General features: G+C 39.6%; 1 protein-coding gene and 1 long non-coding RNA gene across 3 annotated transcripts in view; both read right to left on the bottom strand.

Moving 5' to 3' along the window:
• The window catches only part of Hsdl2 (hydroxysteroid dehydrogenase like 2), a 50,897-nt gene that overhangs the window by 16,923 nt on the left and 8,929 nt on the right, over positions 1-25,045 (bottom strand). The window contains exons 2-7 of one of the 2 annotated variants that reach the window (XM_048339240.1): positions 21,960-22,123; positions 18,256-18,354; positions 13,477-13,591; positions 11,514-11,617; positions 8,443-8,541; positions 1,941-2,135 (exon numbers count right to left, since the gene is read on the bottom strand). In XM_048339240.1, coding sequence (XP_048195197.1) covers positions 1,941-2,135; positions 8,443-8,541; positions 11,514-11,617; positions 13,477-13,591; positions 18,256-18,354; positions 21,960-22,123 — 776 coding nt within the window. The remainder of the gene's footprint in view (positions 1-1,940; positions 2,136-8,442; positions 8,542-11,513; positions 11,618-13,476; positions 13,592-18,255; positions 18,355-21,959; positions 22,124-25,045) is intronic. The other variant, XM_048339246.1, reaches the window with a different exon arrangement.
• On the bottom strand, positions 13,598-14,725 carry LOC125346570. The gene is made up of 3 exons (XR_007209971.1): positions 14,676-14,725; positions 14,038-14,401; positions 13,598-13,829 (listed from the first exon to the last, which is right to left on the bottom strand). It is a non-coding gene; the product is annotated as an uncharacterized LOC125346570 (long non-coding RNA).

Raw genomic sequence — 25,045 nt, 5'->3', positions numbered from 1 at the left:
AAGAAAGAAAGAAAGAAAGAAAGAAAGAAAGAAAGAAAGAAAGAAAGAAAGAAAGAAAGAGAGAGAGAGAGAGAGAGAAAGAGAGAAAGAGAGAAAGAAAATAAGTTAATTCTCTTCCACCAAGACATGGATATGTTATGAGATTTAAAACTGAATGTTTCAGAGATTGATGTTAACTAATTCATGTTAGTAAATTATAGATAGCCCAGGCTGACCATGCATTGGCAATCATCTTATCTCAGTCTCCCAAGTGCTGAGATAGAGTATGCCCAATTCATTGACAGGATTTTTAAATTTTTAATCAAATGTTAATTTTTGTGCATGATAATACTGTGTCTTTGAAATCTACAGGGACCATGAGAGTGTAACACAAACCAGAAAACCTGAGACTGGCTCAGGTTCTGCCATCTTCTGCCCATCAGTTCTTAAGCCAAGGCATAATCTCTCTGAGCCTGTTTGTGTCCTTGTAAATAATAACTACTAAAGGCTGTGGTATAAAAAGGCCAGATACTGTGCCAAACAAATTAGAGGCATTATTATACCCAGTTCTGGAAGAAATCCTATGTGAGATGAATCATCCTCTTTTATCAGTAAAGAAATTTGGGCTCAGAGAAAGTGGGTGACATGCTTAAAGTCACAGACTTAGAGAAAAGTAGAGATGAAATAACAATCTGAGTGGTCCTCTTCCAAATTCCATGTTTGTTGTTGTTTTTTGGCGCAGATCCTGAGACCTGAACTCAGGGTCTTAGTGCTGTCCCTGAGTTTTTTGTGCTCAAAGCTAGTGCTCTATCACTTGAGCCACATCTCAGGACTGCTATGAAAGTAAAATAGACCATGTATGAAAAGCTCTGTAACCATACCAGCTATTCTGCTGGAACTGGTCAGGGATAACACTAATATAAAGATTTCTGTCACCTTTATAAGCTCAATTTAATGAATACTGTTTAAAATATGCTTTAGTACAAAAATATGATATCTATATATTTGCTTGTTTTTTAAAGATAAGACTGTATGTTGCCCAAGCTGGTCTTTAACTCCTAGGCCTAAGTGATCCTTCTGCCTCAGCATCCAAAGGAGCTGAGAATGTAGATACATGCCACAGTGCTTTGTTCAGATAATGCATGTATGGGTGTGTGTGTGTGTTTTGTTGTTTTTGAGACAGATTCTACTCCTGTGTCTTTACCATCTGTCATTAACCTATTCTGAAAGACTGCACTTCAAAAACAAACATTTAAAACTAATCCACAATCTTAACTACTCTTGAATCATTTGCCATATATTTATTAATAGAATCTTTGTGTTTTCTGAGGTAAGATTGCAGCATGTGGCCTAGGCTGGCCTCAAACTGTCTTCCTATCTCAGCCTCATAAGTGCTAGGATTGCAGGCATGTATGACTATGTCTAACTTTGAATAAAATGTGTGTGTGTGCACGCGCGCGCATACATGTGTGCCAGTACCGGGACTTGAACTCAGGGCCTCACATCCTTGTTTGGCTTTTTTATTCAAGGCCAGCACTCATCACTTGAGTCACAGCTCCATTTTTGCTGGCTAACTGGAGATAAGAGTCTTACAGATTTGTCTGTTCAGGCTAGCTTCAAACTTTGATCCTCAGATCTCAGCCTCCTGAATAGCTAGGACTTTAATAGATATAAGCCACCAGCACCTAGTTACTCTAATTTTAAGACTAGCTTTAAAAACTAATTTTCAAATTTTAGTTTCAAAATTTGGAAATGGCTAGTAGCTGATACAAACTCCACATCTATGCTCAACTTATTTCTTTTTTTTTTTAAAGGGAAGATAATGTGTGTTTTTCCCTGTCAGAGGATGGCTTTTAAAAGAATATTTTCATCTTATAATCATACAAATATACGCATGCAAAAAATGTGTCCATTGCAGAACTATAGAAAAACACATCAATACCCCAAATTTTAAGCAGTACCTGGTGTAATTGCATAGACATCAAAGTTTTTTATTCCTTCTTCTTTTAAGATATTTTCATCTATAATAAAATTTCCAGTAAAACTTTTTGGCTTTTTGAAAATGGAATATGCAGCATCTGCAATGATCTCAACTTTTCTGCATTGGCTTTCAATACCAGATCCTCCCAGCATGTCCATGGCAGCAGTATGTATGGCTGTAGAGAAAATACATCCATGTGACTCTAAACCAAATGATAAGCAAGCGCATCCCTTCAAAATTACCACAGCTGATACCCCTTCCCCTCTCTTCCTCTTTCTCTACCTCCTCTCTTCCTCTTCCCCCTCTCTCTCGCTCTTCCCTCCCTTCTCTCATTACTTGAGAGAATCCAGAGCTTACTAGGTATGTACTCTGCCATTGAGCTACAATTGTCCAGGCTGACCTCAAGTTCTTGAGCTTCCTGTGTCAGCTTCCAGAAAAGCTAAGGTTATAATTTGTACCATCAGGCCTGGCGAAGGCTGATCTTGCTATTTCTCAAATGACAAAAAAAAAAAAAAAAAGTATAGAGCACAAAGGAGGTTTACTAAATGTTTTGCAGATAGAACTGAGTAGAAAACATGTTCTTTATGCAATCCTGCCTCATACAGAACTCCTTCATAAAAACCACAGCAAAATTATTGAGACTTCTGATTTTGAATGTTCTAAAATTTGCATGGCAGTTTTGGAGATCGAATCCAGGATCAACTACACTCTCAGCCCCCCACGTCAAAAAGATTTTTTGGTCTTTTTTCTTTTTTTTGGTACTGGGGATCGAACTCAGGACATTACACTTGCTAGGCAAGCGCTTTGCCACTAAGCTCCACCCCAGCCCTCAAAAAGAATTTTTAAATGAACTATACAATCTCCCTTCTAAGATATAATTAATGTTAATATCTGTCAATAATTTACACCATTTAAGTATAGATAATTTTTAGTTTTCTCTTTTTGGGGGAAAGAGGGTTCACATGTTGCCCAGGCAGGCCCCAAAGCAATCCTCTTGTCTCTCTTCTTCATCCAAGCAAGTAGCCCTACAGATGTGCAGTACCAAACAGGCAAGGTATGAATAGCTTTAAAATTTTGTCTGCCACATAGTTACTAACCTAGAAAGACAGCAGACTGGGAGATCTTTACCAGCAATATATCAGACAAAGGCCTAATATTCAATATATAGAAGGAACTCAAGAAATGAACCCCTCCCAAACCTAATAAACCAATTGCTAAATGGTCAAGAAAGGTAAGGAGAGACTTCTCAAAAGAAGAGGTAAGAATGGCAAAGAAACACATGAAGAAATGTTCATCATCCCTGCCCATAAAGAAAATGCAAGTCAAAAAACCGGCTCTGAGATTTCATCTCACCCCACTTAGATTGGCCAACACTTGTGGACTTGAACAACAAATGTTGGCAGGGATATGGGGAAAAAGGAACCCTACTGCACTGTTGGTGGGAATGTAAACTAGTACAACCACTCCAGACATTCAACAGTCTTGGAGGCTCCTCAAAAAACTAAACATAGACCTTCCCTACAACCCAGCCATACTACTCCTGGGCATCTACCCTTAACATCATGAGCCAGGATATGATAAAGACATCTGCACATCCATGCTCATGGTTGCATTATTCACAATAGCCAAAATACAGAAACAGCCCAGATGTCCCACAACAAATGAGTGGATCCAAAACATATGGTACCTATACACAATGGAATTTTACACACACAGCCATTAGAAAGAATAAAATTATGTCATTTGCAGGGAAATGGATGGAACTAAAACAAACCATGTTAAGTGAGGTAAGACAAGCTCTGAGAGACATAATGCACATGTTCTCTCTGATATTCAGAAATCAGATCTAAAATGCACCGGGATGTGACTAATTACACAGGATTCTAGATACTCACACACAGTGAGACCAAAAGAAGATACTCTTGGGAGAGAAACACAAAGGTGCAATGCCTAAGTGCCTCTTCATATTTACATAAAATAATATACATATTGAGACAAACTCCCAAGATATGGAAATAAGAGACCTCTCTTCTTTCTTTTTTTTAATTGTTTTTATTTTAGTTTTTGAGGATTCTGTCTTCTGTATCTTATTATGGTGTATTCATGTGTATATCTTCAGAATGGTTGGGAGGAGGGTACAGAACTCGAAGGATAAATGGTAAAAAGTACAGCAATGGAACTCAGTGGACAGTGGAGACAGGAGGGAGGGACTGGGAGAGAGTGAGGGAAGAGAAGACACTATATGAAAGGAAATGTACTCGTTAACTGACTCATGTAATTGTAATCCCTCTGTACATCACCTCTATAATAATAATAAAGTGAATTAATAATAAAACAATTTTGTCTGCCAGACTAAATGAGGATACCTTAGGGGAAGAACCCAAAGGTGTAACTTCTCTGAGCATTTAAAATACCATTTATAAAAACAAATTCCAGGAAATGGAAACATGCAAGAGGGAGGTTGTTGTTGTTGTTGTTTTTCAGAGGCAAAATAGGGTGCAAAAAGAGATGGAGGAAGAGTGAGCAAATATAATCATGCTATTCATTATACACTATGTAGAAAATGAATTATGTAACTTGTGGGTAGGGATGGGAGAGGGAAACTAGGGGAAAGAGAAGAAAGAGGTGACATTGCCCCCAAAAAGAAATTACTTATTACCTGACTTATAAAATGGTAACTCCTCTGTGTAACACCTAAATAGTAACAATACAACTATGTTTAAAATTTTTTTCTGCATAAAACCAATTGGTGTAAACCAACTGTACAACTCATGGGGGGAGGGGGAAGTGGGGAGGGGGGGAGACAGGGAAAATGAGGGAGCAGGTAACAAGCTGGATAAGAAATGTACTTGCCATACATATGAAACTGTAAGCCCTCTGTACTTCACTTTGACAATAAAGAAGAAGAAAAAAAATTTGTCTGTTAATGAAGTAACTTGAAACCCTATGACCAGTGGTTCATTATTAACTATACAGTGCCAAAGCTGTAGTGTTTCAATTTGCCTACACGTATCTTAGTTTTACACATTAAACAATAAAAATCAATTTGTTTCCATGTAACTTAAGTTTCAGAGTTTCTAGTTATTTAGGTATAAATCTGTTCCACTGTTTTAAACAGTTTAAAGTTATTACATACTGGAAATAGCTTACTTTGACCTATAAGATAAAATGTCTGTTTTTCTATTTGTATTGTTTAAAATGTGTTCAAAATTTTTAAGCGTTTTTAAAATTAAGTAGTTGTACAAAGGGTTACAATTCCATAAGTCAGGCTATAAGTATAATAGATCTTGTTCATTGTCACCCATTCCTTCATTCTCCCTCATTCCCCCACCTTCCTTCACTACCCTTAAGTTACATAGGTCAAATTTTACATAATGTACATTGAATATAACTGCATTTGCTCACCCTCCATTCCTATGTCCCCCTTTGCCCTACCCATCAAAACAAGTTAGTTTACACATTAAGCAATGAAGACCAATTTGTTTCAATGTAGCTTGTGTTTCAGAATTTCTAGTAATTTAGATATAAATCTATGTCACTCTTTAAACATTGTTAAAAAATTATTTTAAGCTGGAAATATTACATACTTTGACCTAAAAGAAAAAGTCACTGAAGCCAGATGCCAGTGGCTCATACTGTAATCCTAGCTACTCAGGAGGCTGGGCTCGAAGGATCATGGTTTGAAGCCAGCCCAGGCAGGAAAGTCTGTTAGACTCTTACCTTCAATTAACTACCAAAAAATGGAAAGTGAAGCTGTGGAGCTATGGCTCAAATGGTGGAATGCTAGCTAGAGCTAAAGAGCTCAGGGACAGTGCCCAGGCCCTGAGTTCAAGCCTCAGGATAGGCACAAAAAAAGCCACTAGAGCACAGTGCCAGTGGTTTACACCTATAATCCTAGTTACTCAAGAGGCTGAGATCTTGTGGATCAGGGGTCAATGCCAGATTCCATCACCAAAATAACTAGCAACTAGCGTTGGATGGCTGGGAATGTGGTTAGTGGTAGAGTACTTGCATGAAACCCTGAGTTTGATTCCTCAGATCCACATACACAGAAATGGCACTGTGTTTCAAGTGGTAGAATGTGAGCTTTGAGCAAAAAGAATCTCAGGGACAGTGCCCAGGCCCTGAGTCCAAGCCCCAGGACTGGCAGAAAAAACTAAAAAACAGGGTTGGACATATGACTCAAGTGGTGGAGTACCAGTCTAACAAACCTGAGGTCCTACATTCAAATCAGTACTGACAAAAAAAAGCCACTGACCCTCTGGCACCAGTGGTTCACACCTGTAATCCTAGCTATTCAGGAGGCTGAGATTTGAGGATTGCAGTTTGAAGCCAGCCCAGGCAGGAAAATCTATGAAATGCTTATCTCATCTCCAATTAATCACAGAAAAAGCCAGAAGTGGCATTGTGGCTCAAGTGCTAGCCTTAAGCAAAAGCAGCCCAGGGACAGCACCTAGGCCCAAAGTTCAAGTCCCAGGACTGGCAAAAAAATAAAAATAAAAAAGCCACTTACCCTTAACTAGGTAGTGTGGGTTCAAATCCTCAGCACTACAAATTGCGTATATGATGTAGACACACGTGTACTTTAATATTTTACATAGATATACTGCTGTTTAGTCATTTCTTAGGCCCTAGTCAGTGAATAGTCCCTTGAAAAACAGGAAAATCTGTTTTGGTTTCCAGGACAAGAGAGAAGGAGGAGAGGTGGACGCCTGCTGCCGCCTACCTCCGTGCCCTCCTGGGTTAACTAAGTTCTTCCATCCATAACAGTGTGGTCCAAGTAAGAGGCCTCTGGGGCACTGTGATCATCTGTGACTTCTGTTTGTGCTACCATAGTAAATCAGCAGCTTCCCTACCCTGCCCCACATAACATCCATTCTAAAGTGGATTTTCCTGTTTTCACTGCACCTATCCAGACCAGTGGAGAGGTAAGAGATAGCCAGCATTCTGAGTAGCTGCCAGCATCTCTATTTCCTGCCCAAACTCCATTCAGCAAGACTGAAACAAGTTCGGTTAAAAGAAAAATCTACAGTCCTGGAGGTAATCTAGCTGGGGGCCTGAGACAAGCCACTTCCAGCCTGCTTCTCATCCCTTCAGTAGTGTGCTGTTGAATTCAGCATTGTGCAAGTGTTCAAAGCTGGGAGGCCAATGTGGCCTGTGGCCAGAAGAAACACTGAATCAAAATAGACAAGCAGCCAGCTCCGAGGCGGCTCTAATGGTAGATAATGTTACACAGATCCATTCCCTTAACTGTGATAAATTGCCATTTCCTTCAAAGGCAATCATGTTGGAAGATTACTTCTGGTTCTAAATCATGTACAGTCTTCTATACAGTTTAGGATAAATTATGTGTTTTTTAAAAAATGGAATCTTTACAAACAGCCCCGAAACTGGACACCCTCTCCAATCTATTTTCACAACTTCATTCATGAATAATGCATATTCTAGTTGCTGTTTGGCTTTTCACACTATAATCTTACAAGCCATCCAGTAGCCAGATGCCACATCAAACGTAATAGCCCTCATGAACAACTGTAGCACAATACTGTTTCTATTTTTCCCCTCTGCTTCTTATTATCCCCCTGACTTAAAAATTCTACAAGAGACTCTCCACTGAAGACAGATTAAAATTTCTATAGACTATTACCTAGAAAATCTGATGCCCTGGGTTCTGTCACTACCAACACTACTTTAACAAAAATCAAGTCAGGCAGGGATGATTCATGGTTGTAATCCTAACTACTCTTTTCTTTTTTTTGTCCAGTGCCTGCTTTTTCCTAACCACTCTGAAGGCTGAAATCCAGAAGATCTAAGTTTGAAGCTAACCTGAGCAGATCAATGAGATCCCATCTCCAAATTAACCAGCAAAAGGCCAGGTTGGAAGCATGGCTCAAATGCTAAGAGTGCCAGCTGAGAAAACAAGCCAAGCAAGGGAAAGTCCCTGAGTTCAAACCCTGGTATCAGCCAGAAAGAAAAGAAAAGGAAAGAAAGAAAAGAAAGGAGATCTGAGGATTGTGGTTTGAAGCAAGCCAAGGCAGGAAAGTCTGTAAGACTCTTATCTCCAATTAACCACCAAAGTAGAGCTGTGGCTCAAGTGGCAGAGCACCAGCCTAGATCACAAAAACACCCAGGGACAGTACCCAGGCCCTGAGTTAACTCCCCAGAACAGGTTTCTCTCTCTCTCTCTCTCTCTCTCTCTCTCTCTCTCTCTCTCTCTCTCTGTGTGTGTGTGTGTGTGTCACACACACACACACACACATACACACACACACTTAAATTGCTTCACAAGAGACAGAGACAGGTTATTTGAGATGCTTCTCAAGATTACCAAGGCTAGGGATAGGGATATAGCTCAGTAATAGAAGGTTCACCTAATATAAGACAGAGTTCAGGCTTTAGCACTGGCAGGGAGTGCTGTTGTTAGTTGCCAAAGACAATACTTACTTACATTTTCAATAAGTGGAATTTTTAAAAGTACGTACCTGTTCTAGGCCATAAGGCATTGACTGCAATTTCACCTCTAAATTCTTCTGCCATCCCAAGTACACACATAGACATACCATATTTAGCAATGGTATAAGCTGAAAGAAAAAAAAAGAGGAGTAATTTAATTGGGAGACAAATTAAGAGTAAAAACAACTAATTTCTGCTGGGTATGGTTGTATATGTCTGTAATCTCAGCTCATAGGAAGCAGAGGAAGGAGGATCATGAGTTCCAGGCCACCCTGAGCTACATAGTGAGACCTTGTCTGTCAAAGAAAAGAAATACAGTACCCAATTTCTTTTTGTTACTAATTTTTTGTTTTGCCCTGACAGCTTTGAGAATTCTTTTCAATAATATAAACTATAATATTTAAAATATGCTGTGTGAGCTGGATGCCAGTGGCTTGTGCCTCTAATCCTAGATATTCACGAAGGCTAAGATTTGAGGATCCCAGCTCAAAGCCAGCTTGGGCAGTGAAGTCCCTGTGAGACTCTTATCTCCAGTTAACCACTCAAAAACCGAAAGTGGAGCTATGGCTCAAAGTGGTACAGTAATAGCTTTGAGCAAAAGAGCTCAGGGACAGTGCCCAGGCCCAGAGTTCAAGCCTCAGGACCAGCCACAAAACAACAACAGTATTTCATGACCAGTTTTCAACCTACTTTGTAAAACATACCCACAGTGATAAGAAACAGCTTTCTGGAATAATGGAACTCCTTATCTTTTTATTTATTTTTCAATTTCCATATGTTGATTTAGGTTATGGATACACAGGAATATAGATTTGTTCAAATTTATTAAGCAGAACCATTAGGATTTGTGGATTTTATTGAATATTTTATGTCTCAATTTTCTAAGATACAAATAAATGGCTAGGAATCTACTTTCCATCCAGACATGGTTGCATGTCCGTATAATCGCAGCTATTCAGGAGGTAGAGGAAAAAGGAAAACCAGGAGGCCAGCCTGAGCAAAGTTATTAGCAGGACCTTATCTCAAAACAAAATATAACTGGGAGAGAGAGGAAACAGAAGACATTGTACAAAAGTAAATGTATTAATTCATTACCTGACAGCATTTCCTCACATGTGATTTATTTTCACTTTTTCTGAGAAGACTCTCTTTAGCTCATTGGCCCATTTATTAATTGGGTTGTTGGCTTTTTAAGGGTTTAATTTTTTTTTTTTTTTTGGCCAGTCCTGGGACTTGGACTCAGGGCCTGAGCACTGTCCCTGGCCTCCCCTTACTCAAGGCTAGCACTCTGCCACTTGAGCCACAGCGCCACTTCTGGCCGTTTTCTGTACATGTGGTGCTGGGGAATTGAACCCAGGGCTTCATGTATACGAGGCAAGCACTCTTGCCACTAGGCCATATCCCCAGCCCAAGGGTTTAATTTTTAAGATCTCTGTATATTCTGGATATTAGGGCATTGTCTGATGTGTAGCTGGTAAAAATCTCCTATTCTGAAGGCTGTCTTTTTGGCTGTGTCCTTCCTTTGCCATGTAGAAACTTCTTAGTTTGATGCAGTCCCATTTATCAAGTCTTTCTTTTTTTTTTTTTTTTAAATATATTTTTTTTTTTTGGCCAGTCCTGGGCCTTGGACTCAGGGCCTGAGCACTGTCCCTGGCTTCTTCCCGCTCAAGGCTAGCACTCTGCCACTTGAGCCACAGCGCCGCTTCTGGCCGTTTTCTGCATATGTGGTGCTGGGGAATCGAACCTAGGGCCTCGTGTATCCGAGGCAGGCACTCTTGCCACTAGGCTATATCCCCAGCCCCTATCAAGTCTTTCTTTGATTTGCTGTGCTTCTTTATTCAAAAGTTTCTACCTATGTCCAGGAGCCCTAATGTTTCCCCTACTCCTTCCTGTAATCATTTCATGGTTTCAGGTTTTACAGTGAGGTCGTCAATCCATTTTTAGTTGATGCTTATGCACGATGATATGTAAGGATCTATGTTTCCCCTTATATGTAGAAACTAGATCTAGCTCTCGAACTCATAAATAAATATATTGGTAGTATACAAGTGTTTACAATGTCTTAATTAAAATATGGCAGATTCATAGGAGATATCAAACAGTATAATTCCTTAGAAAGCCAAAACCAAAGTTCAGCAAAATAAAACTCCAGGAAGTAAAACTGGAAAGGAGTAGGCAAATGAATGAAGCGGGGAAGGGGGTGGGTGGGTGGGTGGGGAAATGTGGACAAGAATCCAGTTTTTATCCTACAAAATTAAGAAGAGCGAGGCCTGGGATTATGGCCTAGTGGCAAGAGTGCTTGCCTCCTATACATGAACCCCTAGGTTCGAATCTTCAGCACCACATATATAGAAAAGGCCCAGAAGTGGCACTGTGGCTCAAGTGGCAGAGTCCTAGCCTTGAGGAAAAAAAAAAAAAGAAGCCAGGGACAGTGCTCAGGCCCTGAGTTCAAGCCCTAGGACTGGCAAAAATAAATAAGAGTGAGAGAAGGTATAGGGAAGGAACAGATGGGTAACAATGCTGAAAGGGGTGGCACTGATCAAGATATGTTGTATGCATAAATTGCTTTGTTAAGTGACAACTCCTTTGTACAATTACTGAAAGATAATAATTTTTCTGGTTAGTTGTGGGGCTTGAACTCTGGGCCTGGATGCTGTCCAAGTTCTTTAGCTCAAGGCTAGTGCTCTACAACTTGAGCCACAGGACTACTTCTAGTTTTCTGGTGGTTAACTGGAGGTAAGAGTCTCATGGACTTCCTGCCTGGGCTAGCTTCAAACTGCAATCCTCAGATCTCAGCCTTTGGGGTAGCTAGGATTACAGGCGTGTGGCACTGGCGCCCAGCTAAAAAGAATTTTTAAAAAGAAATAAAATATAACCAAAGGGCTGAGGTTGGGAGAGATTTGCCTGGAAAGCTCAAGGCCCTAGATTCAATCCTCATTACTACAGGGGGGGAAAAAAAAACTACTTTCCAAAGTGCTACTTACTGATTTGGCATAGAAAACTCAATATTAAATACTATGTCCAGATTGTGCTTACATAATAAATACACTGATTTTATTCAAAATAACCAGACAAACCAGCCCCTCACCCTGCCACTTACCACAGTGCTGTTTGAACCAAATTGGATTTAAGTTTAGGGGTGGGCTGAGGTTGAGGATATGAGCAATTTTGCTCTTTTTTAAAAAAGGAATACATGCTTTAGATCTGAAAGTGAAAGAAAACACAAATCATGTTAATAGTTATCTAACAATTGCTTCACTTTGTGTGCATATGTGTGTGCCAGTACTGGGGCTTGAACTCAGAGTCTTGTGCTCTAGCTGGGCTTTTTCACTCATACCTCTCATACCTCTAGTACACTTTTTTTGCTGGACCATTGGAAATGGAGTCTCACAGACTTTTCTGCCCAGACTGGCCTTGAACTGCAGTTCTCAAATCCAGCTTTCCTAGGAGCTAGGATTACAGATGTGAGCCACCAATGCCTGGCAGTCTACTTTTTAAAGTTACATTGGACATCCATAAGTTCAAATCCTGATTCTTTCTTTCCTTTTATGTAGGATCTTGGGGAAACCATACTGCATTCTAGCTCTCAATTTTCTCCTTTCTGAATGTAGGTAATTAACACCTACTGTCATTTAGAAGGATTAAAATGAGATAATGTGAAACAGTGCTGATAGTACAAACACTAAACATGAAATAAACAAGTGCTATCATCAACATCACATGTTATTAGTGGGCATAGCACTTATATTAGCACCATAATTCTGTAATATAACTCCCAGTACATTCCCAGATTCCACTGACACCAATACAAAATGCAATATGCCTTCAGGAACAATATATAATTTTATTTTTCAAAACTATATAACATATAAAAGAATGGCTTGTGTCCGGTATTTTTATTTTTTTATTTTATTTATTTATTTTTTTAACAGTCCTGGCACTTGGACTCAGGGCCTGAGAACTGTCCCTGGCTTCTTTTTTTTTTTTTGGCCAGTCCTGGGACTTTAACTCAGGGCTTGAGCACTGTCCCTGGCTTCTTTTTGCTCAAGGCTAGCACTCTCCCACTTGAGCCACAGCGCCACTTCTGGCCGTTTTCTGTATATGTGGTGCTGGGGAATCGAACCCAGGGCCTCATGTATACGAGGCAAGCACTCTTGCCACTAGGCCATTTCCCCAGCCCCCCTGGCTTCTTTTTGCTCAAGGCTACCACTCTGCCACTTGAGCCACAGCGCCACTTCTGGCCATTTTCTATATATGTGGTGGTGAGGAATAGAACCCAGGGCTTCACGTATACAAGGCAAGCACTCTTGCCACTAAGCCATATTCCCAGCCCAATATTTTTAAATTTTTAAGTATTAATTTACAATACCTTAGAGTTGAACAAAGTATCATTACTTTGTACCTCATTTCATATTCAAGGATATCTAGGACCTTGAACACTAGTCCACTCTGCTTTCAAGTCAGTGGTTTTCTTTTCAAATGTCTAACACTCCTGTTACCAACACCAACATGTTTTCAACCTTAACCTCAAATACAACCAATACTACAGGGCTTTTGTACATATTGCTTTGCATTTCCAAAGGTGCTTCACTTTTATGGGGGCAAAGTGTGGAGAGATCCACAATATCATAGCTGATTTTCATTAAAACAGTGAAACTGCATCTCAAAAAAAACCCAACCCCAATAAACAGGAAAATAAATGGGAAACAAACTTGAATTTATGGCATACAATAAGATAATATTTCATAGCCAAAGCAAAGAGCTCATTTTATTTATCTCTGTAAACAGGAGCTGCCATTTGATTTATTACAGAGAACCTTTCCACCTGCACTCTGCAGGCCTGGCCTTCCACATTACTCATCCCTAGTCAAGTACAAGTTTCATGGCAACAAGCTCTATCTTGCAGAGTGTATTGAAAACTCTCAGCCACAGTTAGCATCATAAGATCATTAAACTTTATTGATTAGAGTTTGAACTGTCCTACTAACTTGGTTCACGTCTGTGCACTGGGTGAGTTCCTTTAGAAAACAGACATTCTTTCCTACAACTCATTTGTGACTCACGTGAGGTAGGTGCCTCTGGTGTTGACGCTCATCATCAAGTCCACTCTCTTCGTAGGTGTTTCCAATGTGTTGGTCAAGCTAATAGCACTGGCATTGTTCACCAAAATGTCAATTCCTGTTTCCAAAGCAATCAATTTCATTTTAGTGCTTTATCACACACACACACACAGCATTGACTCCCTAACATGGAACCCTCCGATGATTCACAAATACTTCTTTTAGACAATGACTGATGACTATATCAACGGATATATGAGTATGCAGTTCAAAATAACACCCACATGATTTTTATTAGCACAATGAATGTAGCCAATTCTCAGAGCTCCTTGGGAAACTGCAGGACGCTTAAGAACCTATAGAGAGGGGCTGGGGATATGGCCTAGTGGCAAAAGTGCTTGCCTCATATACATGAGGCCCTGGGTTCAATTCCCCAGCACCACATATACAGAAAATGGCCAGAAGCGGCACTGTGGCTCAAGTGGCAGAGTGCTAGCCTTGCGCACTCAGGCCCTGAGTCCAAGCCCCAGGACTGGCAAAAAAAAAATAAAAATAAATAAGAACCTATAGAGATGGAGCTGTTCTCTTACCTCCTAGTCTCTTCTCCCCGTCTCCATAAACCTAGGTCAGATTCTTGTCTAGCATAGCTTGTGTCCCTTCCAAATATACTAGTCTTCCTCCCCACCCATTCTCCTTTCTTAAAGAGAAGGACTCATTCTGGTCTTGGGAATTGAGAAAAGAGAAAGCTCTTGAGTTTCAATTCCAAACAATATAAACTGCGCAATATCAACTGTGAAAGGACAATTGTCCAGCAGAGGCATGAGCAAGATGAAGTTAACGCCATCTCTAAAAGGCAAAATTCAAAGACTCTAGACTTCCCAATTATTAGACCATAACAGCAGCAACCACAGTGTAGAACTAAAAGCAACTAAACAGGGCTGGGGATATAGCCTAGTGGCAAGAGTGCCTGCCTTGGATACACGAGGCCCTAGGTTCGATTCCCCAGCACCACATATACAGAAAACGGCCAGAAGCGGCGCTGTGGCTCAAGTGGCAGAGTGCTAGCCTTGAGCTGGAAGAAGCCAGGGACAGTGCTCAGGCAGTGCTCAGGCCCTGAGTCCAAGGCCCAGGACTGGCCAAAAAATAAATAAATAAATAAATAAATAAATAAATAAATAAATAAATAAATGCATGCATGCAACTAAACAAAATGATAAAGACTTGGATTTCTCTGGAAAAGAAAAAAGACAGATGAAGAACATCACTTAGGAGCTGGGCACTAGTGTTTTACCCCTGTAATACTAGTTACTCAGGAGACTGAGATCTGATGATCACAGTTCAAAGCCTGCCCAGGCAGGAAATTCTGTGAGAATCTTACCTCTAACTAACCACCAGAAAACCCAAAAGTGGCCTTGAGCAAAAGAGTTCATGACAGTGCCCAGGCTGGTTCAAGCCCCACAAACAATAACAACAAAAAAGAAAAGAAATATCATGAATATGAGAGCCACCTCACATACAAGAGAGCAAAGACTGAGCTACTGAATAGACCTCACTCACTCAGAAATAGTAAAATGAAACACTGAAAATTTTAAACACATAAAATGGACATTAAGGGAAGAAAAGGAAACCTTAGAAAAGACCCCTGAACAGACGTAAGTCCACTGCCAATTTGCAAATTTAGCAAAAATACAGGAGGGTTTTGGAAGCCCTTTCTTAATAGCAAGGAGAAAAATAGTTTGGTTTTTTTTTTCTGTCAAAAATACAGAATCCAAGTATGGTGGGATATAACTGTAATCCCAGCATTTAGGAGGCTGAAGCAGGAGGATCCCAAGTTGGAGGCCAGTTTGAGTTATATAGTGAGTTATATCCACTTTCTTTTTCTTTTTTTTTTAAGTGTGTAGGATCAAATTTGGGGTGTCATACATGTTGGGCAGGTGCTTTACCATCAAGATATACTTGCAGTCCCAAAAGCATATCTTCCTGGGTTTTTTGTTTTCTTGTACTGCTGGGGATAGAACCCAGGGCCTTCCAAGTGCTAGGCAAGTGTTCTACCACCACTGAGCTATACTTCTCACTTGATGCATATCCTCTCAGCAAGATTTCTACAATGGTTATAACTGCCACATCAGTGACATGGACCTGTATTTGAGAAGTAGAACCAAATTTCCCTTTGGTGTCTTCTACCTACTACTGGGAAAACAGATCATATGACAAGTAAAGTTGAGGATGCTGAAGGAATGATATCAGGTAGGGAAGATGATCTAAGTTACAGTAGGTTAAAGAAAAAGTCCAAATCACTTATGCATTTGAATTAAATCTGTCTGTCCAAGCAGAATTAGAAAATAAGATGGGAGAGATTTCTGGGCTCTAATTTTTCCAACAAAGGAGAAAATTCAATTTAGTTCTTTCAGTTTTCTGTGGCAACAGAAGAAATTAATTTGTTGATTCTTTACGTTCTCTGCTGCCCAATATTAAAATTGTAGGCACTTCACATTTTAAAATTCAGGTATAGTATTTGGCTGTTTCATCATATAGTACATAATGCATAACTTGAAAGAACAAGATTAGATGATGTGCTCTCATTACCTGAGGGTGCTAAACTCACACCTGGTCAGTAGATTGAATGGATCAAAAGGACCTGTGTTAATAATATAGGGGAACGAGACCTTTTGTTCCCAGACCCAATCCTATCGCCCACTTTCACTACCTGAAGTCATTTTTGATTAAAAAAAAAAAAGATTCTGCATTTGAGTGACTTCCTCTCCTTTCTGTCATATTAATAGCTCTATCAATAAGAAAAGACAATTTTGCAAACTCTCTCCCATTCTTTCATTACTTTGGGAAATTCTGCAAGCTAGGAGTAAGATTTTAAACTTACAGGGAGTGGCCCTACTTGAGTCAAATGTCTGCGTTTCAATCCACTACACCAGAACACTCTGCAGTGGGATTGTACACACAAGTTCCCTAACAATAAAGCATGATGTTTTCCATTGGCCATGTTTCTCACATATATACACAATGCTCTGGAACATGATGAGGGACCATGGTAATGGTCTGGGAAAGTTTGGACAGGCATAAGTGCCCTGTGATACCTTTATAAAATACTTTATATAGCTTTAGCTCAATCTTGACACTCCTCCTGAAGAGTTCATGAACTAACTGGGGGAGAACTAAAGAAATGCTGAGATCTAAAGTGGTACAAGATAAGGATCAAAGGAATGATTTAGGTATTTAGAAGAAAGAAAATGTGGTTCAGATTAATTGGCATGGTGAGGAACAAGCTCTGTGATGGAGATAAGATATAAGCAGATGGAGGAGGATTTGAAAGACAGAGAAGGGAGAATTCTGGAAAGATCAAGGTAGAGGAAGGAGCACTCCCTTCACTGTATATGGCTCAGGAAGGGGAAGAGAAAAAGAGAAATTCTTAGAGTAAGAAGACAGAAGTAAATTACTTTGGAACAAGGCAGTTGTGTAGAGATTTTTTAAAAAGATGGAACAAAGGGGGAAAGAAATCTGCTGATATCAGGTTATAGAATACTGTGAATGCCAATGAGGTACCTACATTTTATCCCAGAAATAGAAGTCACCAAATAATGTTTACATTCATCAGGGAGAGGCCAGTGGATGAGATTTCTCTAAGGCCCTAACTTTATTTTGGGTGCTAGGTTTGCTATATTACCCAAAATGCTTTAATGATTAGGAAAAAAAAAGTCAAGAGATGAGTAAATTATTTGCTTCTGTTTATACTCCCAGGACTCTGAAAAAATCCAAAAAGTCAAAGCAAATCTAAAAATTAAAATTATTCAGTGGCGGCTCCACATTCAGAATTTTATTTCCTACTGTTTCAGTTATTCCTTGCTAATACAGTCTGAAATTACTAAATGGGAAATCACAGAATTAAATTATTCCTTAGTTTAAAATTACACATCATTCTGAGCAATGTGATGGAAGCTTACCATCCCACTCCATCCTACCATCCTACTTAGGACCTGAACCATCCCTTTGTGCATTGTCTCTATACTGTATACCCTACCCTCTCATTCATCATTTTTTTGTTTTATTTTTATTTTTTTGGCCAGTCCTGGGCCTTGGACTCAGGGCCTGAGCACTGTCCCTGGCTTCCTTTTGCTCAAGGCTAGCACTCTGCCACTTGAGCCACAGCGCCACTTCTGGCCGTTTTCTGTATATGTGGTACTGGGGAATCGAACCCAGTGCCTCATGTATACGAGGCAAGCTCTCTTGCCACTAGGCCATATCCCCAGCCCCTCATTCATCATTTAAAAGTGGTCTTGATTATCACATCAGCTGTCACTGTATCACATTATTTTACTTAATAATGGCCCTAAAGATCAAAGTAGTGATACCAGCAATTTGGAGATGGCACGGACAATCAGTATGGTATTCCCTTTAGGAGAAAAGATGGAAATTCTCAACATAAAGAAAACTATAGTTAGGTTGAAGTTGCTAAAATCTACAGTAGGAACAGATCTTCTGTAGGTGACAATCTGAGGAAGGAAAAGGAAATCCAAGCTTCTCATGCTAGTTTGCTTAGATAAATCATATTCCTCAAACTTCAGGTTATAAAAGAAAGAAAGAGACTGCTGTCATGTAACTTTGAGTAGTACAGTAAATTACTATCATTACTCTGTTTTATTATTAGTTACTGCTAACCATACATCTAATTTATAAACTAAATTTTATAGGAAAAATAAGCTTATCTAGAGCTCAGTACTATCCAATTCCAGGCACCCACTGGTAATTATTGCAGAATTATGTTCCTACCTCCAAATTTCTCGACTGCTTTTTCCACCGCATTGTTGATTTGTTGCTCATCCCTCACATCAACAACACATGGCAAGGCCTTTCCTCCAACTGCTTCGACTACAAAGGGGAAACAAACAAATAGGTATTGATGCATTCAATTATTATACCTTGCATTCTGATTCAGTAGTCAAAATGTGCGCTATTTTCAGAAAACCAGGACAAATAAATAGATCTCATAACTACTTCATCTTATTGTCCACAAAGTAACCATATCTAGCTTCCAACCAGCTAGATCAACTCTACTAAGAAAAATGAAAAAGATAGGTATTTTCAAAATCTATTAAGAAGCAGAGAGTTCTATGTTTAGCCTTCTGAGGAATCTCCATACCGCTTGCCAGAGTGGCTGAACCAGTTTACATTCCCACCAACAATGAAGTAGGGTTCCCTTTTGGCCACATCCCCTCCAACAGTTGTTATTGTTAGTTTTCTTGATACAGGACATTCTTCCTGGGGTGAGATGGAATCTCAATATCATTTTGATTTGCATTTCTTTTATGGCCAGTGATGTAGAGCACTTTTTCATATGTCTCTTGGCCATTCTCATTTCCTCATCAGAGAAGTCTCTTTTTAAGTCTCTAGCCCACTTGATGAGGGGGCTATTGGTTCTTTGCGGTTTTGTTTTGGAGGAAGGTAGTTTTTTTAGTTCTGCATATATTTTAGATATGAGGCCTTTGTCTTTTGAATGGCCAGTAAAGATCTTCTCCCAATCTGTGGGCTTTCTGTTTATCCTGTGAGCTATGTCCTTTGCCCTGCAGAAGCTCTGCAGTTTGATGCAGTCCCATTTGTCCAACCTTTCTTTGATTTGTAGCCTTTCTGGGTCTTTGTTAAGGAAGTTCGTCCTGTGCCAAGGAGCCCAAGTGTTTCTCCTACTCCTTCCTTCAGTGTTTTCAGGGTGTCTGTTTTGATTTCGAGATCTTTGATCCATTTGGAATTGGAATTGATTTTGGTGCAGGGTGATATATAAGGATCTAGTTTTAGTTTGTTGCATGTGTTGAACCAGTTTTGCCGGCACCATTTGTTAAAGAGGCTATCTTTCTTCCAGACTATTGTTTTAGCTCCCAGCAGCCCCACTTTTGGGTATCTATCCAAAAGACCACAAACATAATCACACTCTAGCCACCAGCACAACAATGTTCATTGCAGCACAATTTGTTATAGCTAGAATCTGGAACCAACCCAGATGCCCCTCAGTAGATGAGTGGATCAGGAAAATGTGGTACATATACACAATGGAATTTTATGCCTCTATCAGAAAGAATGACATTGCCCCATTTGTAAGTAAGGAAATGGAAGGACTTGGAAAAAGTTATTCTAAGTGAGCTAGACCCAAAGAAACATGGACTCTATGGTCTCCCTATAGGGAATAATTAGCACAGGTTTAGGCAAGTCACAGCAGAGGATCACAGGAGCCCAATAGCTATACCCTTATGAACACATAAGATAATGCTAAGTGAAATGAACTCCATGTTATGGAAACGATTGTTATATCACAGTTGTAACTACTTTCAATGTGCCATATGTAACTGTAGCCTCTATTATTGATGATATTCCTGTATCATCTTCCTGTGGTTGTTCCTACACTATCTCTGTATCTTATCTGAGTACATTGGAAACCGGGTATACTGGTATTAGAACCAGGAAATTGGAAGGGAATACCAAAATCAAGAGACACAGGGTAAAAAAAGACAAACAACTACAAAAGCAATATTTACAAACTGTTTGGTGAAAATGAACTGAACAACTGAACAACTCATGGGGGGAGGGGGGAGGGAAGGGGGGAGGGGGGAGGGGGAATGAGGGACGAGGTAACAAACAGTACAAGAAATGTATCCAATGCCTAATGTATGAAACTGTAACCTCTCTGCAAGTCTAATAAAAATATATATATTTTAAAAAAGAAGCAGAGAAACAAAAAAATTAAGCTTTACAAAAACTTGACAAAAATACAAAGAATAGTTTAAAGAACTGCTATTACTCCATCATGTATTGTCAATTATTGTGACTGTTTTGACAGCTTACCTACTACTTGTTTTGGTTTTGTTTGTACTTTAAAATAATCCCCAGCACCTGCTGGTGGTTTCTGCCTATCGTTCTAGCTACTCAGGAGGATGAGATCTGAGGATAGAGGTTTGAAGCCAGCCTGGGCAGACCAATCTATGAGACTCTTATCTCCAGTTACCCATCAAAAAGTCAGAAATACAGCTGTGACATGAGGCCAGTGGCTACCATGTTGGACAGCACAAGCATTTGGTAGAGTTGTCAGCACTATGAACAGACATGCAAGTGAAGTTCAGAGTAGCCCAAAGAGTTAATTTAAAACAAATATATTGTATTTTATACTCTAAGCAAACCGCATGCTTCTTTCCATAGCAATTTCTCAATTTCTCCTTCTACTCCTTTCCTAAACCCAGGCATTATTTTTTTTCCAATCCAAGGCAGTAAACGTAGGCTAACAATTAGACATGATCAGCAACTAGTTGAAAAGAAAAGTCTTATTGAAATATAATTGGTTTTTAAATAAAAAATATACAAAAAAGAAAAAAAAAGAAGTACAGCTGTGGCTCAAGTGGTAGAGTGCTCCCCTTGGGCAAGGAAGTCAAGCAAGAGTACAAGGCTCTGAGTTCAAGGCCTACTACCAGCACAAAATAAAAGAATCCCCCAAATAGTTTCACTCATAAGTATGTCATGTACATTCCTCAGCCATCATTACAGTGCGTGCTATTTATATGACTAACAAAAAGAGCAATAACACTAGGCATGGTAGTGCATCCCTAGAAGCCCAGCCCAGCCATTGGGTGGCTGAGATAGAAGGATCACAAATTTGAGGCCAGTTTCAAACCCAGTCTCATATACACCAGACCTTGTCACACACAAACACACACACACACACACACACACACACACACACACACACAAACTTAGTAATATCAACCAAAGTTGAATTTTTACGCTCTTCCTATTGGCACTGCACCTGCCACAATGAGTTGAAGGTAAGTACATGGTAAAGATTAGTCAACCAAAAACTGGTAACAATGACTTGCAATGTATAGAGACTAACACAAAGAGCTTTTTTAAAATGCTCACACCATTCCCCCTTCAAACTCTTCCCCTCCAATTCCACTGTCTCCCCTGAGACATAGTTTTCTGCTGTTGTAGTGGTGGTGATGGTTTTTTTTGTTTTTTGTTTTGTTTTAATTTTGCCAGTCCTTGGGCTTGAACTCAGGGCCTGGGCACTGTCCCTGAGCTTCTTTTGCTCAAGGCTCTACCACTTGAGTCACAGCACCAGTTCTGGTTTTTTCTGTGTAAGTGGTACTAAGGAATCGAACCCAGGGCTTCACACATAATAGGCAAGCTCTGTGCCACTAAGCCACATTCCCAGCCCTGTGATGAATGTTTTGACTTGCATAGCTAAGGATGGAACTCAGAGCCTGTTCATGCTAGGTCAGTGACACCCCAAGCCAGAGGCATGCTTTTGAACCAGAATCTCTCATATGATTTTAAAATGCAAGAGGAGAAAATGGTCAGAACCACTGCTCTCGAGTGACAAGACAAATACTTCTGGAAATAGAATTTAAGTTAGCTTTCAAATAGCATGACCTCAACTCTCTAGCAAATTATCTCTGTGTAATGACATCTCATGAAGTGCTACCTGCCATACTTACTTTCTTCAGCAGCAGTATAGATTGTGCCTGGGAGTTTGGGGTGGGACTGCGTGGTCTTTGCAGCAATGACAATATTTGCTCCATCCTTTGCTGCTTTCAACGCAATAGCTTTGCCAATGCCACGGCTGGCACCTGTGATAAAAACCGTACATCCTGCTAGCTTCCTGCAACAGAACAAATATGACCTTATTAGAAATGTCAGTGTTTTATTTACTGGCCAGCATCCAAAGCTCATGTGTATTTCATAATAGACATGTTCCCTGCTCTGTGAGATTTTTTTTTCTAAACCCTTTCCCCTGCCTGTGTGACAGCTGATAATTCTACTATACTACCACCTACTGACTTAGAAATTATTTATGACTATTGCAGTTAGCCAGTATGCTGAGACCTGGCAACAAAATCTGCTCAAATGGAAAAAATAAATCTTAAATATGATAAATAAACAAGTTTTTTTTCAATAGAAGTATTAATAGGCTTATACTCCTAACTACTCTAGAGGTAGAGGTAGGAAGATAACAAGTTTGAGGCCAGCCTGGGAAGTTAGTGAGACACGACCTCAAAAACAAAATAAAAACAAGACTTAGGGGCATAGCTTAAGTAGTAAGGTGCTTGCTTCACATGTGTGATTCTTGGGTGCAGTTCCCAACAGGGTTAAAGATGGGGTTGTGGTCTATGAGGATTAATCAACTTTGGGAAGGTTATCTTTTTTTCCTTTTGGAGACAAGGTTTTCGTATGTAACCCAGGCTGTCTTCAAACTCATGATCCTGTTTCCTCAGCTTCCCAATTGCTGAGATTACAGGGTTGAGCCACTATACCCAGCTCTTTATTTTTGTTTGTTTGTTTGTTTTTGCCAGTCCTAGGGCCTGAGCACTGTCCCTGGCTTCTTTTTGCTCAAGGCTAGCACTCTGCCACTTGAGCCACGGCGCCCCTTCTGGCCATTTTGTATATATGTGGTGCTGGGGAACCGAACCTAGGGCTTTGTGCATACGAGGCAAGCACTCTTGCCACTAGGCCATATCCCCAGCCCCAGCTCTTTATTTTTGAGTGGTGGAATTAGGCATGAATTGTACAGCATCCTTTTCATTCTTTTATACTGTTCAAAATTTTCAACAATGAATACTTAACAATTAACGATTTTATCTAAAAGCAAATAATTGTTCAATGGATGCTCATAGCAGCTAGAGTGGAAAAGACCCAAGTATCCACTAACTAATGAAAAAAAAAACCCAATGTGGTATAAAATGTAACACTGTTCATTAACACTGTTAAAAAGAAACAAAATACTGATCTATGCTACACTATGGATGAACCAAACACATAATGCTAGATGACAAAGCAGCCACAAAGGACCACATAGAACAGGTTTCCATTTATATAACATACACAGGAGACGCCAATAGGGTCACCCCATCAGTGGCTGCCTACAGCTGGGAGTGGAAGGGATTGGGGACTGACAGCTGAGAAGTGGGGAGTTTCTTTGGGGAATTATGAGATGGTTTTAAAAACTGATTGCAATGATAATTTTTAGGGAATAAAACAGTGTTTGGATGTATTAAACAGGTGGATAGCTCTATGTATGAATTACATCTCAGGAAAGCTGTTAAACAAACAAAACTAAAGGCTCCAAAAGTGAGATGGACTAGAAATAATCTCTAATTCAAATAAACTGACTGTCTACTTCAGTCTTTATATCCTTCCGTGTTAACTTTAATGTTGCTTACTCAATTGTTAGATGACACAGGAACATCTAAAATAAAAACAGATGCCTACCATGCATGAAGACCTGGGTTCGATTCCTCAGTACCATATAAAAAGAAAAAGCCAGAAGTGACTCTGTGACTCAAGTGGTAGAGTGTTAGCCTTGAATAAAAGAAGCTGGGAGACAGTGCCCAGACCCTGAGTGCAAGCCCCAGGACTGGCAAAAATAACAAACAATTAAATAAAGGCAGAGGGGCATTCACTTTCTTGTTTGCCTTCTAAGAGCAAAGAAAAAGCAAGCAAAAGTGACCATGAGAAAGAGAAAAGGGGTGACATGCAGCCTTGCAAACACAAGAATAGTAGGCCCTTCCAGGACTAGAAGATTACATGCCTGGTGTAGAACAAAAGAGGTGAAAGTAGAATGAATTTCAAATGAGGGAATAATCCACTTTATAAAAAGAAAGGAAAGATCAGGTATGCAGAGAATTCTAGATACATGAGGAAATCCAGGAATATCTGAGAGGCTGGTTAGCAGAAACTTATTTACTGCAAACTTGACAACCAACTGTACCAGCTTCCTGGATAATAAATAATGGAGATACAGGTGTCATAACCACATGAATGACGATGCCCATTCACAGATAAAATACTTGCTCTAAAGTTCTTAGGATACAAGAAGATCTGGCAATAAGATATCAGGAAAAGACAAATGTGGAAAGAAAACTTACACATTTTGAATAATATTGACTGGAAACAGACTTTTAATACAAGTATTAAATCTTGCATTTATAAGTATATAATAATAATTATTATTATTAAAGTTAAATTTGTTAAATCATGGTCTCCCTGATATGTGGCTGTTGGAGGGGGAGGGGAGAACAGTAGAGATCATGTCTGTAAAGCAACAAACTTCTTTTCAAATGGTATTTCTACATGTTTTGGTCAGTGACTTCACATCATGTCTCTAAAACCAATTACTAAATAAACATAAAAAGGTCTAGGATACGTATGAAACTGTAACCTCTCCGTACATCAGTTTGATAATAAAAATTGAAAAGAAAAAAAAAAAGGTCTAGGATAGACCTGCCAAGAGCACAATAGCTCAACAGCTACATACATATGATTATATAAGATGAGGCTAAGCAAAATGAACTCCAAGAGATGGAAACGGGAGGATTTTACTGTTGTCATTATGTTTAATGTACTAGGTGAATTTCCATTGACGTACCCCCTGTGGTCACTGTATATGATTCTGGTACACTGGATATTGTATATATGCTTATCTGAACTGGGGAAGGGAAAGAAAAATGAAGGAGGGTGTAAGAAATATGACAAAAAATGTACTCACTACCTTATTATGTAACTATACCCTCTCTGTACATCACCT

This window comes from Perognathus longimembris, chromosome 1, assembly GCF_023159225.1.
Source record: "Perognathus longimembris pacificus isolate PPM17 chromosome 1, ASM2315922v1, whole genome shotgun sequence".
Classification (NCBI taxonomy): Eukaryota; Metazoa; Chordata; class Mammalia; order Rodentia; family Heteromyidae; genus Perognathus; species Perognathus longimembris.
This window is presented reverse-complemented; position numbering and strand designations above follow the sequence as displayed.